We start from the raw sequence: 12,718 nt of genomic DNA on the forward strand, positions 1-12,718 counted from the left end.
AAAAAAAAAAAAAAAAAAAAACACTTTTTAAAGTGACACTGTCCGAGAATGTGAGAGCCTTGCCTGGCCTCTGCCTGAGTCAGTCAGGACAGGCTGGAGTTAGCTAAAGTAACAAGCTCATCTTCTCTGGTGTTGTCTTAATTAGGGTTAGTATTGCTGTGATGAAACACCATGGCCAAGAGCAAGTTGAGGAGCAAAGGGTTTATTTGGCTTGCCTTTCCCATCACTGTGCATCATTGAAAGAAGTCAGGACAGGAGGATCACAAACAAGGCAGGAACCTGGAAGCAGGAGCTAATGCAGAGGCCATGGAGGGGTGCTGCTTACTGGCTTGCTCCTCACTGCTTGCTCAGCTTGCCTTCTTACAGAACCCAGGACCACCAACCAAGGGATGGCACTATCCACAATGGGCTGATCCCTCGCCCATCAATCACTAAATAAATGCCCACAGGCTTACCTCCTCCTCTAGTGACTATAACTTATGTAACATGCTGAGCTAGACTATGCATAGTAAGCGTCTGCCACGGCTCCTCAGTACTGTCCTCCTCTTTGAGTTCATTCCAGTCCACGTGTATGTTACTCTTATAAAAAAAAAAAAAAAAATCAGAGTGTTTGATTCCTGAAACTCTGCAGACAGAAAACTAGCCAGCACAGGTGTCCAACAACTGGGATCATTTCCCCTCCCCTACAGGCCAGCTGTGGTGCTGCCCAAAGACTAGATGCTACAGCAACTTCTGCCTGGAAAAAGAAGTGTCCAGTGGAGAAACTGGTCAGTGTGAGAGCTGGGGACACGTGACATGCATTGGCCACCTGACATTCTTTTGGTCAAAGAAAAACATCCTTTCCCAGATAGAGGGGTCTTCTCCTCTTCTTCCTCCTCCTCCTCCTTCCTTCTTTCCCAATTTTGACATGATTGTTGGTCTCAAAAGTTACCAAACCACCAGAGTGATCTGCGTACCCTTAACTCGTCTCCTGTGAAGGGGCAAAGTATAGAAACTGGCAACATGGCTGCTCCATTAGGGGAAAGATTTTTACAGTGGGTAAGAGAATATATCAAGGGGGCACCTGGAGGAGTCCAGAGCAGAGGAAAGGAAAGCAGACTAGACATGACCAGGGCTGGGGAAACGGGAGAGAGTAATGGACTTAGTAAGAGATGGAGCATGGGCAGACAGCGCAAGAGTAGAGAACAGGAAGTACCAAGACAGCAAGAGCTCTGGGTGGACAAACCACGTGGATTATACAGAGGATGAGTGACTGGGGGCAGGGACTCCTTTTGGGTCAGAAAGCTGGCTTTTATCTAAGCCCCAGAAATCCTTCCATTATCCAGCTAGAGCTCACTTCTTGACATGTGGAGGGAGGGCCTGAGACCTACCGCCTAAAAGTAGTATGTTGGGTAGTGTGATGTCACTGACTCTGTCCTTGGATGCCACCTGGAGTCAGCCAGATTCACGTGCACTGAGTAATGTGATCACAGGATTTGTGAAACTGCTACCACGGGACGGACGGAACATCCCAGTACCACGGAGCGGGCCCCGTTGTGGCCACACTCGGCTTCTTCATCGTGCTCATGCTGATCCCAGCACTGCTGTGCTGTTGTTCTCCATTCTCAAGTATTGTGTGGGAAACATAAGGAGCGTAGGCGTTTCCACCCGGCGCGACATCCCTCATGAGCTCTCCAAATTCTACATATCCCTGCTTTTGTTTGGAGAGTCTCGCTATGTGACCCGGACTGGGCTCAAATTTACAATCCTCCTGCCTCAACCTCCCTAGTGCTGGGATTACAGACACTTGTCCCTTGGCTCCTGTGTTGTCTCCTGGAGCACGGAAGGATGAAAATAGCTGTAACAGCCAGGCTCCCACATACTCAGCTCTGTGGCTTGGTTAGGAAGTTTGGCTTGGCCCTACCATCCTTTCCCCGTCTGGAGTGAGGTGCCATATGCTAGGTTATCAGTGCTACATTCACCAGAGCTCTCAGAGCCGAAAGGGAGGTGGATGCAGGAGGAGTCGGACGGAACGCTGGCCGTGGACCAACCCGCTTCATGGAGGTAGGTCAGGTCTCTGAGAAGCTGCCAGAGCTTAGCCACCAGAGCTCTCAGCCCACTGGGCAGCAAAGCCTGTCATTCTATTTTCATACATTGAACAATTACACAGCTTCCAACATTTCTCTTCACTCTAAATCCACAGACCTGGGTTGGTGGAAGAATCTCAACCTCATGACAGAATCAGCAATGAGAAGTTTTATTTTATTTTGAAAAATAAGTCAGGGGAGTCTCAGCCAGGAAAGAAAGAGTGGGAGGTCGAGCATTGGGAAATGGATGTGGAGTCCTTTACTGGAACTGTTGCCATGTGAACTTAGGCTTCACAGTCCAGCCCAGAGTCATAGTTCGTGTAACAGCGGAACTCATTGGCCAGGTTTCGGGAGTGTTCTGGAATAAACTTGCACATCTTCACTCCCAGGAGCTGAGCTGCCTGCTCTTCCATGATGGCTCCTACAAGGAACAGACCAAGTGAGCTAAGGGTCAGAAGCGACTCTAAGCATAGCTGATCTGAGCTGCTAGATGAAGACCCCAGGAATAATTGGGGGACGACCCCACTGCACATAGGATACAGTCTTTATATTCCTCTTTACTTCCTCTAACACGTTTGCAAAGTGTGTACCTTCTCCACTTCTTTCTATTGTGAGTCCGTGTGTGTTGTGGGGTGCACAGATGTTCCATGTGCATGCATGTGCCCATAATGGTGGTGGCTAGACAAAAGGAATATCTAACATGTATACACATGTGCACACACATGTGCACATGTAAAACACTTCATGTCATCCAGTTCACAATGGCCCTCTGGGGCACAGAGAGGTCACATAACTTGGTTAAGGTCATGCAGTAAATGGCAGACTCAGGATCCAGTTCCAAGATTTCTGGGAACTTGTAAACCCGGCACCTGACAGAGGCTCTTAGAGGGTGGCACCAACCTGTGCACAGCAGAATCTTGCCCCGCGTCAGGAACTGGATCGTTTCGGATGTCTTCCTGAGACATTCCTCAGACAGGTAAGGAGGATCTGCAACCACAACGTCAAAGCTATGTGCAGCGATTCCCTCAGGCAACTCCAGTGGGTTATTGTAATCATAGAAGATAAATTCATCTCCATATATGGCGAATCTTCTGTCGTATTCAAAGATGTACACAGAGATGCCCTCCCTACGAAGCTCCCGGAGCTTCTGGTACACACTGGGCGCGCTCACACACGCGATTCTGGAAGTAAGTGCATAGTGTGAGGTCAGGAATGGTGCAAATAAAAACTTCTTTGGTTTTTTGTTTTGTTTTGTTTTGAGACAGGGTTTCTCTGTGTAGCTCTGACTGTCCTGGAACTCACCCTGTAGACCAGGCTGGCCTTGAACTCAGAAATCCGCCTGTCTCTGCCTCCCAAGTGCTGGGATTAAAGGCATGCGCCACCACTGCCCAGCAAATAAAAACTTCTTAAAAGGCTCTGTACTCAGGAACTGTTTGTTTATTTTTTTCTAATTCCAGAAAAAAGGTATTTTAATTCAGTTCCACTTAAAACTTAAAATTCTGTACCCCATATTAACCATATTTTCACATACAGGAAATTTACATATATTCAGTTGTATATGAGCTGTACCACCATATACATACATACATACACATATACATACATCTGCATCCATGTGAAGTCTATAACATTTTACTGTATGTATTTGTGACTTTTGCATCTGATCCTTTTCTAAAACAAGTAACATATAATATGTTTATTCCCTAAAAGGCAGATCCTATGAATGTTTAAGGTTAGTCTCTTTTGAAGACACTGTACATAAGGACCCAGTACATCTCCTGAAGGCTCACCACCTTAAGCCGTGTGGCTTCCAGTGTGTGAGGTTTTGGGAAGGCTGCCCTGTTTACATGCAGGCCATTTTTGTCAGTTCACATGATTACTGGGGCATCAAGTACAGTGCCCAATTTTCATGTTAGATGAAATTACACCAAAGATCTCAAGTTTTCTTCCAAATGTCAGTGTTTGGAAACAGCATTTATTACAGATGCTCAAACCTCAAGTCTTCTGGGTGAGATCAACAAATACACTGGACACAAGAAGGGAAATACTAGAAACCCACTAATAACAGAATTCAGTTTAACACTGATGGCTGTCATTTTTGACCTTAGTTCCTCTGGTCCTAAAAATAAGACCCATAGGGCTGGGGAGATAGCTCAGTGGTTAAGAGTACTGTCTGCTCTTCAGAGGTCCTGAGTTCAATTCTCAGCAACCACATGGTGGCTCACAACCATCTGTAATGAGATCTGATGCCCTTTTCTGGTGTGTCTAAAGACAGCAACAGTATATTCACACATATAAAATAAATAAATATTAAAAAAAACCTCAAAAAAAAATAAGACCCATAAAACAAAAAACAAACAAACAAAAAAAAACTACTCTGAATATTAAGTGTGGGATTTATAAACTCATCAGCTCTACCTCTTAGAGAGAGACTCTAAAGATGTCTTTCTTCTAAAATAGAGACCAAAATTTCCTTGAACAAAGTAAGCTCACATTTTCTTAAAGGAAGTAACGGTGTTAGCAACATTTAAAGAAAAGTCTACAAGCTTCATTTCTGAGGAATCTAGTATTTAAAATGTCTAATTCCAGCCAGGCATGGTGGCACAACCTTTAATACCCACACTTGGGAGGCAGAGGCAGGAGAATCCCAGTGAGTTTTAAGGTTAGCCTGGTCTACAGAGAAAGTTCCAGGACAGCCAAGGCTCTGTCACACAGAGAAACCCTGTCTCACACAACCAAAATCAAACCAAACCAAACCAAAAATTTCCTATAACTCACAATTTTGAGGCTGAAAGACTATGCTTATGTTTATGGAAAAAATATAAAGAGTATCAAGGACACATTATGATTACAGTTAGACGTGGCTTGCCCAAAGCCTGAATCACCTATTATTTCAGGGTAAATCCTAGCCCAGCCTAAGTTGTCTGTTTGAGATGGGATCTCGTGTGTCCCAGGTTAGTCTCAAACTCACCCTGTAGCCGTGACAACACTGGACTTCTGATTCCCCTGCTTGCACCTCCCGAGAGCTGGGGCTGCAGGCCTGACACCCCACCTGACACCCCTCTACTTTGGGTGTAGAGCTACAGGTGACTCTGGGAGCGGACTGGGTCCTGGAGACTACAAAGAAGGCAGGCTAGACCTTTTAGCCTTTTCTCTCAATCCCCTTTGTAACTTCTAGATTTGTGTTATATGCATGTACTACCAATTTTAAAAGACTTAAGGGCCAGAGATGTGCCTCCACAGGCAAAGCTTTGCTGGGAAAGCCTGATGACCTTATTTTGCATACCTGGAACCCTTGCAAAGTAGAAGATGAGATGGACACCCAGGGCTGTGCCCTGCCCTTCTCCTGTGTGCTGTAGTATGCTTGTACTCTCACATAAAAACAAGTAAACACACATCACATATAAACAGTACAGACAGACACAAGTATACACGCATCACATATAAACAGGACAGACACAAGTATACATGCATCACATATAAACAGTACAGACAGATACAAGCATACACGTATCACATATAAACAGTACAGACAGAAACAAGTATACATGCATCACATATAAACAGTACAGACAGAAACAAGTATACATGCATCACATATAAACAGTACAGACACAAGTATATACACATCACATGTAAACAGTACAGACAGACACAAGCATACAAACATCACATGTAAACAGTACAGACAGACACAAGTATACATGCATCACATATAAACAGTACAGACAGACACAAGCATACATGCATTACATATAAACAGTACAGATAGACACAAGCATACATGCATTACATATAAACAGTACAGACAGAAACAAGTATGTCTTGAAAAGGAGTTAATTTTAAACTTAAGCTTCTAAAGTAAGATATGTTTCTTCTTCCTTTTTCTTTTTAAAGACGTAAAATATTTTTACTTTATGTGTATGAGAGTTTTCTGTGTACCACATGCACACCTGGTGCCCATGGAGGCCAGAGAAGGCACTGGATCCTCTCCAACTGGAGTTATAGATAGCTGTGAACTGTCATGTGGGTGTTGGTTTGAATCCAGGTCCTCTGAAAGAGCAGCCAGTGCTTTTAAAATAACAACAAAGCATTTCTGCAGCCCCTCTAGTTGTTTTGTGTTTGTTTTGTTTTGTTTTGTTTGTATGTATGTATGTATGTATGTATGTGGGTGTGTACATGGATGTGTGTGCACAAATGCATACATGGTCTTCAGAGGCCATTAGAGAATGTCAGCTCCTTTGGAACTGAAGTTACAGGTAGTTGCGAGCTACCATGTCAGTGCCTAGAACCAGGCCGGGCCTCTTCATGAGCAGCTAACACTTAACTCCTACCTGTCTCTCCAACCTGACATGCTCCTTACAGAGGCTGTGAGGGCTTCGTGAGTGAAGCACTCATGCAGCCGACAGTAAACCCGCCTGTGGCTGTGCTGTGCTGTGCTGTGCTGTGCTGTGCTGTGCTGTGCTGTGCTGTGCCTGAGGAGGACACGAGCTCCTTGTACAGTGCCTTTGCTGGGCAGAAAGGCAGAAGGAGCCTTGAGGCATTCGAGAACGCTGCTCCTCATGAAAATAAGCAGAGGTTTTCAGGCAGAGGAACAGAGGGACTGCGTGCAAATGCCTCCATGGCCAGGCTCTGCGGGCTGGTTTCTCCCAGGTGCCTGGCTCCTCCCTGGCCTCAGTGGCTTCTTTACTGTGCAGAGAATAAGCCCTAAGTGGGAGATCTGTACCATCCTCCCTCCTCCCAGTGCTCAGGGAGGCTGGAAGACTGTAAGAGCCGTGGGTGGTGGACAACTACAAGCAAAGTGTTTTCTGAACACAGGGCAGTTAGATACAAATGCACAGCCCTTGAGACAGCATGCTCAAAACCAGTGCTGGGTGTGGTGGCTCAGACCTCTGTGAATTCAAAGCCAGCCTGGTCTAAATATCGAATTTCAGGACAGCCAGAGCTCCACAGTAAGATGCTAACTCACACATAAACAAAACAACAACAAAAAGATCTGTGTAGGTTCAGGCCAGACAATCTCTAGCATAGAGAGGGGAGGTGGGCACCAAGTTCCACCTCTAGCTAAGGAGCTGACAGCTACTGGTAAAGGGTGTGTCAGCTTTCTTTAAGGCTACAGCCCCTAGTGGTTGTAGCCATATTCCATACAAACTGTACCTGATGGCTTAAAAAGAAGAAGGCATAAAGTTGAATAGACAGGAAGAGGGGGGAGGGAGGAATATCTGGGAGGAGTAGGGTAGTGAATATAATCAAAATGCCTTGTACAAAATTCTCAAAGAACTAATAAAAGTAAACTAAAACAAACAAACAAATACCAAAACTAAAATCCAAGAAAATGTAGAGTATAAGAGTAGCTATTCCCAGGGGTGTGGCCAGAGCAGTGATGCTGCGAGGCACAGCGGAAGGGCACACAGAAGCCACCCACTACACGCTGCCTCTACAGTACTCCATGGCTCCTACAAACACTAACTTGCTTTCAGGAAAAAAAGGTGTCAGGTTTGGTGGTCCACACCTACAATCCAAACACTTGGGGAGTGTGGGAGGCAGGAAGATGAAACTCTCTTTAAAAAAGAAACCGTTGTGTCCAATTAACATGTAATGGTAAAGCTAATAATTAATGGGAAAATCCTATGTATCTAAGAAAATATTATTCCCAAATGTTATCGATTTAACCTTAAATGTCTTATAGAGATAAACCCTTGGTCTCTGGCCATGGGAAGGGGCTGTGAGAGGAAGCTGGGTCAGTGGGGACACGCTTCCTCCATACCTCTGCCGTAGGAGCTGCTCCCCAAGGCCAACTCACCATGACCAAGCCTCCTGAATGAGCCAATATCTCAAGTATTTATCAGCGGCTGAAAGCCAAGAAGCTAAGAAAAAAACAAACAGCAACAGAAAATCAAAAGACAGAAAATCAAGACTTGCTAAGTAGACACAGGGAACACATTCATTCCAATGTATTCCCTCGACCAAGTCTGTTAAGCAAACAAACTTCCATTTTGTTGTGTTGTTTGGGCATACATTTCAGAGGGCAAAGGGAACCGAAGAGAGGGTGGAAAGCGGAAGAGCAGACGAAGATAAAGCTCTGTACTTAGGGAGCTAAAGAGCAGACAGGTGGGTGGTGGTTGGCTCACTTGGCCTGGCATTGGCAGCCAGGGAAGCTGGGCAGTCCCTGGCTTATACCAAAGCATCCCTAAGGGGCTCAGGGTAACGCAGACCCAGGAAACTCAAGACCTGGGAGTGAAGGTGGGGCTAAAAACAGAAGTTGTTGAGAGATCTATTTAAGAAACAGCTTGTTCCTAGGATTCTCTTTCATATCCCCATGTCCTGAGGTAACTGGAGAGACCTGGAGGAATGTTCTGCAGCTTGGTGGATGCTTGGGAGCCCAGCACGGACAACAGAGTGGTACCCTATGGGAATTAGGAGACGGCTAGATGTAGCCAGTGGAAGAGCATGCAGCTAAGCAAGGCTCTGGACTCCGATCCCAGCTCCAAGGCAGGGAGAAGAGACGTTACAAGGGTCCAGAACATGAGCACCAGATGTGTGTAACCTCAGGCAGGAATTAGAGGAATCCTGCCTGGACCTCCAGCCAGCACACCGGATGGACTCAGAAGCTTTCTGGGAAATAGCTCATCCTGATCCCCTCACTACAGATGCCACAGCAGAAGGAGGAACTGGGAGGGCAACTCACTGGTAGATCCTGAAATTACTCTCCAGGCCAAAGAGAATGAACAGATGGGTCCCACCCACCCTTAGGTATGAAGGAAGAGGCAGGGCTCAGCAAATGTGCCAGGAGAACACCTAATGTCCAATAGATATCCAATATCAAATAATTGGGGACAACCACTTCAGCATCAACTCAGAAGGTGTGCAGGAAGGAGGCCCTGCTCAGGAGCTGAGAGCTTAGTATCCAGTCAGGGTGTTATTTTGAGGGAGAAGTGGATACTTTAGAGGGGGTATAGCTGGAGGAAGCAGGTCACTGAGGACAGTGGGGAGGATGACAGGATCATGTCCCATCCTCAAGTAACAGAAGTTCCAGGACAAAGAATAGAAAGCAAACACTCGTGCATTTGCACACACACACACACACACACACACACACACACACACACACACACACCAGCAGTGATGGGGGAAATCAAAGCAATAATTTAAGATATCCTCAAATCAAACAAGAATGAAAAGGCTACTGTGGGACTCCCTAGGGTCAGTGCCATAGAGGAGAGCTGCACATGAAGACCCTGAGAACCAGGGATTAGGGAAACTTCCACACCTGCCGAGGACAGGGATGGACGGAGCACACGTTCTACAAATACTCAAGAGGATGCTGGATTTCTTTTCTTTTCTTTTTGAAAGTTGGGTTTTGTTTTTGTTTTTTAGTGTTGTTGTCGTTGCTGTTTCAAGACAGGGTTTCTCTGTGTAGCCCTGGCTGTCCTGGAACTCACTCTGTAGACCAGGCTGCTCTTGAGATCTGCCTGCCTCTGCTTCGCCAGTGTCTGGCTTGAATGCTGGGTTTCTTAACAGTAACAATTTAAACATTTTCAAAAGCTGGAATTAGATACTCAGCAAAATTATTACAGTTCAGAGAAGGAGGAATCTAAACCATTTTCTAAGTTCACTCCTGCCTACCTCCTCTGTGCAAGCTGTGGGTATGATCCACATAGGTGAGGCTGTAAACCAGGGACTGGAGCATAGGAAATGTATAACCTAGAGCAGAAGTGGCTGGAAGGCCCCACTATGCTGGCCAGGAGAGTCCTCAGGACGAGCTGAGGCAAAGATAGTGGGTGGCCCTAGGAATAATTTTTCCCCTTAAGAAGTTGAGGATATAGCTTGCTCAAAAGCCTATAAAGGGCTTATGAGTCCCTGTCTCAGAGAGAAGGGTGTGTGTGTGTGTGTGTGTGTGTGTGTGTATAGGGGGGGAAGGGTGTCAGAGAGAGGCTACAGTGAATAGATTTCCTAGTATACTCTATACTTAGTACTGATTTTTGTTTTTTCATGACAGAGTTTGTGCATCCCTGGCTGTTTTGGAACTCACTCTGTAGAACAGCCTAGCCTCAAACTCACAGAGATCCTCTTGCCTCTCCCTCACCACTGCCTAGCTGTGGAGTAGTTCTTAGGGAGCCATGAGTGGCGAACCATGTGACAACCTTTACATATTGTAGTTCAGACTTTTAAGAAACTATCTCATTTAGGAAGAACATTTAAAATATTCATTTATATACCTGTGCCTCCTAAGTGACATTGTGTTTCCATGTGTTCCTCACACTAACAATTTGTTCCTCAAATGAGAAGAGAAAAAGAAATAAAGTTTGAACCTCACCTGCCACCTTCACCAGCAGCATTGATCGCTTCCCGTGCAAGTCGCAAAGCAGTGTCCTGACTGTACCAGAACTGGCTCAGCTGCTGTAAAAGGGACAGGTGACACCATCTCAGAATTCACATACACTTCTTTCAATTCACACCTCCTAACCTACTGTACAGACATTAAAGCTTGTCATCAGTTCATGTTTCTTCTAAGTTACAGAATCTACACACTGAGTAGCGAGGGCTGCTAAGATCACAGAGCTAACACCAGCCCGTGCTCCCCCGGTAGCAGAATGTACCCCACTCGAACTGGATTCGGCTTCTAGAGTGGACCACCACCAAACACATCCAGGCAGAGGCAGAGCACGTTGAAGACAGCTGTGGCTGGTCCGTGGTGTCCACAGCTTCCCGTCTTCACCTTCTCCATGTTTCCCAAGTTACTGTCTTCATTACTTACAGTTGTGACTTGCTTTAGTTTTGCTGGGTTGCTTTGTTTTGTTTTGCTTTAAGATTTACTTATTTATTTTATGTATGTGAGCACAGTGTTGCTTTCTTCAGATCGGATCCCATTACAGATGGTTGTGGGCCACCATGTGGTTGCTGGGATTTGAACTCAGGACCTCGGCAAGAGCAGTCAGTGCTCTTAACCGCTGAGCCATCTCTCCAGCCCCTAGTTTTAATGTAGTTCCATCCTGACTGAATTCCCTTAAAGTCCTGGTGGTCCTTACTTATCTATTCATATTTATAAACAAAGGGTGGTGTTAATATGAAGAAACGAAGTTTGGTTTTCCTCTGTGGTCAGCCCATTTCTCCACCTCTTTCCCCCAGCAAGACCTAGCTGTCATGCAAACAGTCTTTGATTTTAAACTCTAGCCAGGGTTTGGGGACGTAGGTCAGTGTTTGCATGTATGGGGCTCTAGGTTCTAGAAGATTATTATTATTTTTTTTTAAAAGTCTCTAGTTCAACTATTTTTTTTTAAAGATTTATTTATTTATTATATGTAAGTACACTGTAGCTGTCTTCAGACACACCAGAAGAGGGCATCAGATCTCATTACGGGTGGTTGTGAGCCACCATGTGGTTGCTGGGATTTGAACTCATGACCTTCCGAAGAGCAGTCGGTGCTCTTCCCCGCTGAGCCATCTCACCAGCCCTAGAAGATTATTTTTAAAGTACTGAAAAATCTGTCAAGGATACAAATAAGCCAAGAGCCTGCCATGTGCACCCACACAGTGGGCTACGATCCCTCCAACAGGTGACAAAGATTCAGTGTGTGACTACAGTGGACTGTGGTCCATCCAGAGAGACCAAGGTCCTGGCGTGCTTCATTGTAGAGGAGCCTTGGAAACACTGGGGGAAAAAAATCAGATACAAATCCTACGCATCATGTGATTCCATGGCTATGACATACTCAGAAGAGGCACCAGAACAATAGCAGAAAGTCCATTAGGTTGCCAGGCAATGGGAGGACCGCAGAATGCAGCCCCTGATAGCTAAAGGGGAGAGAGGTAGGTTTCCTCCTGAGGTGCTGAAGTGTTCTGATGGGTTGGAGAGGGCTCAGTGCTTCAGACCACCTGTTGCCCTGGCAGTACCCTGGGTTCCTTTCCAGCACCCACATGGTAGATCTCTACCATCTACAACTTCAGTTCCAGGGCATCCAATACCCCCTCCTGACCTTCTTGGGCACCAGGCGTGCACATGGCACATACATATACATACATGCAGGCAAATATCATATACAGAAAATAAAATGAATGGCTCTGGCCGATGAGTACATGTGGAAGCTAAGCAGACACTCCTTGTCTCTTAACTTTATAAGCTAATTTTCTGTTGGCAATTTTATCCTTCACTTGTTTCCTTACCCTACATCATAAACACTGCATCTTCTTAATATTTTCTATTACTTTTATGTTTAGCACTTCAACCCATGTAGACTTTAGTCCTGTGTGCAGACAGCAAGGACTGAAGGTTGTTAAGGACAATGCAGCACCCGATACCTGCTGTCACTCTGAATGGTTTTTTCTGGCAAGTATCTTTATGCTCTGTGCTGTCCCCTTGCCCCTTCCCCAGCATCTACGCTGAGGTCCTTACTTTGTCATCACAGTGCACGTCACAGCGGCCAGTGCTCCCACCTTAGAATACCCTGCTTTGTTTACTACTGCCCTATCCTTGATTGTTTATTTATTTTATTTATTTATTTATTTATTTTTGGTTTTTTTGAGACAGGGTTTCTCTGTGTAGCCTTGGCTGTCCTGGAACTCACTCTGTAGACCAGGCTGGCCTCAAACTCAGAAAGCCACTTGTCTCTGCTTCCCAAGTGCTGGGATTAAAGGCGTGGGGCACCACCGCC

The 12,718-nt window shown here is 45.6% G+C and overlaps 1 protein-coding gene across 2 annotated transcripts in view; it reads right to left on the bottom strand.

The window, feature by feature from the left end:
* Positions 1–2,220: 2,220 nt before the first annotated feature.
* Eef1akmt1 (EEF1A lysine methyltransferase 1) overlaps positions 2,221–12,718 on the bottom strand; it is a 21,402-nt gene continuing 10,904 nt past the window's right edge. For both annotated transcript variants that reach the window (XM_031362278.1, XM_031362277.1), the window contains exons 3-5: positions 10,384–10,466; positions 2,967–3,247; positions 2,221–2,487 (exon numbers count right to left, since the gene is read on the bottom strand). In XM_031362278.1, coding sequence (XP_031218138.1) covers positions 2,351–2,487; positions 2,967–3,247; positions 10,384–10,466 — 501 coding nt within the window. In that variant the 3' untranslated portion in view covers positions 2,221–2,350. The remainder of the gene's footprint in view (positions 2,488–2,966; positions 3,248–10,383; positions 10,467–12,718) is intronic.

Source organism: Mastomys coucha, unplaced genomic scaffold, assembly GCF_008632895.1.
Source record: "Mastomys coucha isolate ucsf_1 unplaced genomic scaffold, UCSF_Mcou_1 pScaffold9, whole genome shotgun sequence".
NCBI classification, from domain to species: domain Eukaryota; kingdom Metazoa; phylum Chordata; class Mammalia; order Rodentia; family Muridae; genus Mastomys; species Mastomys coucha.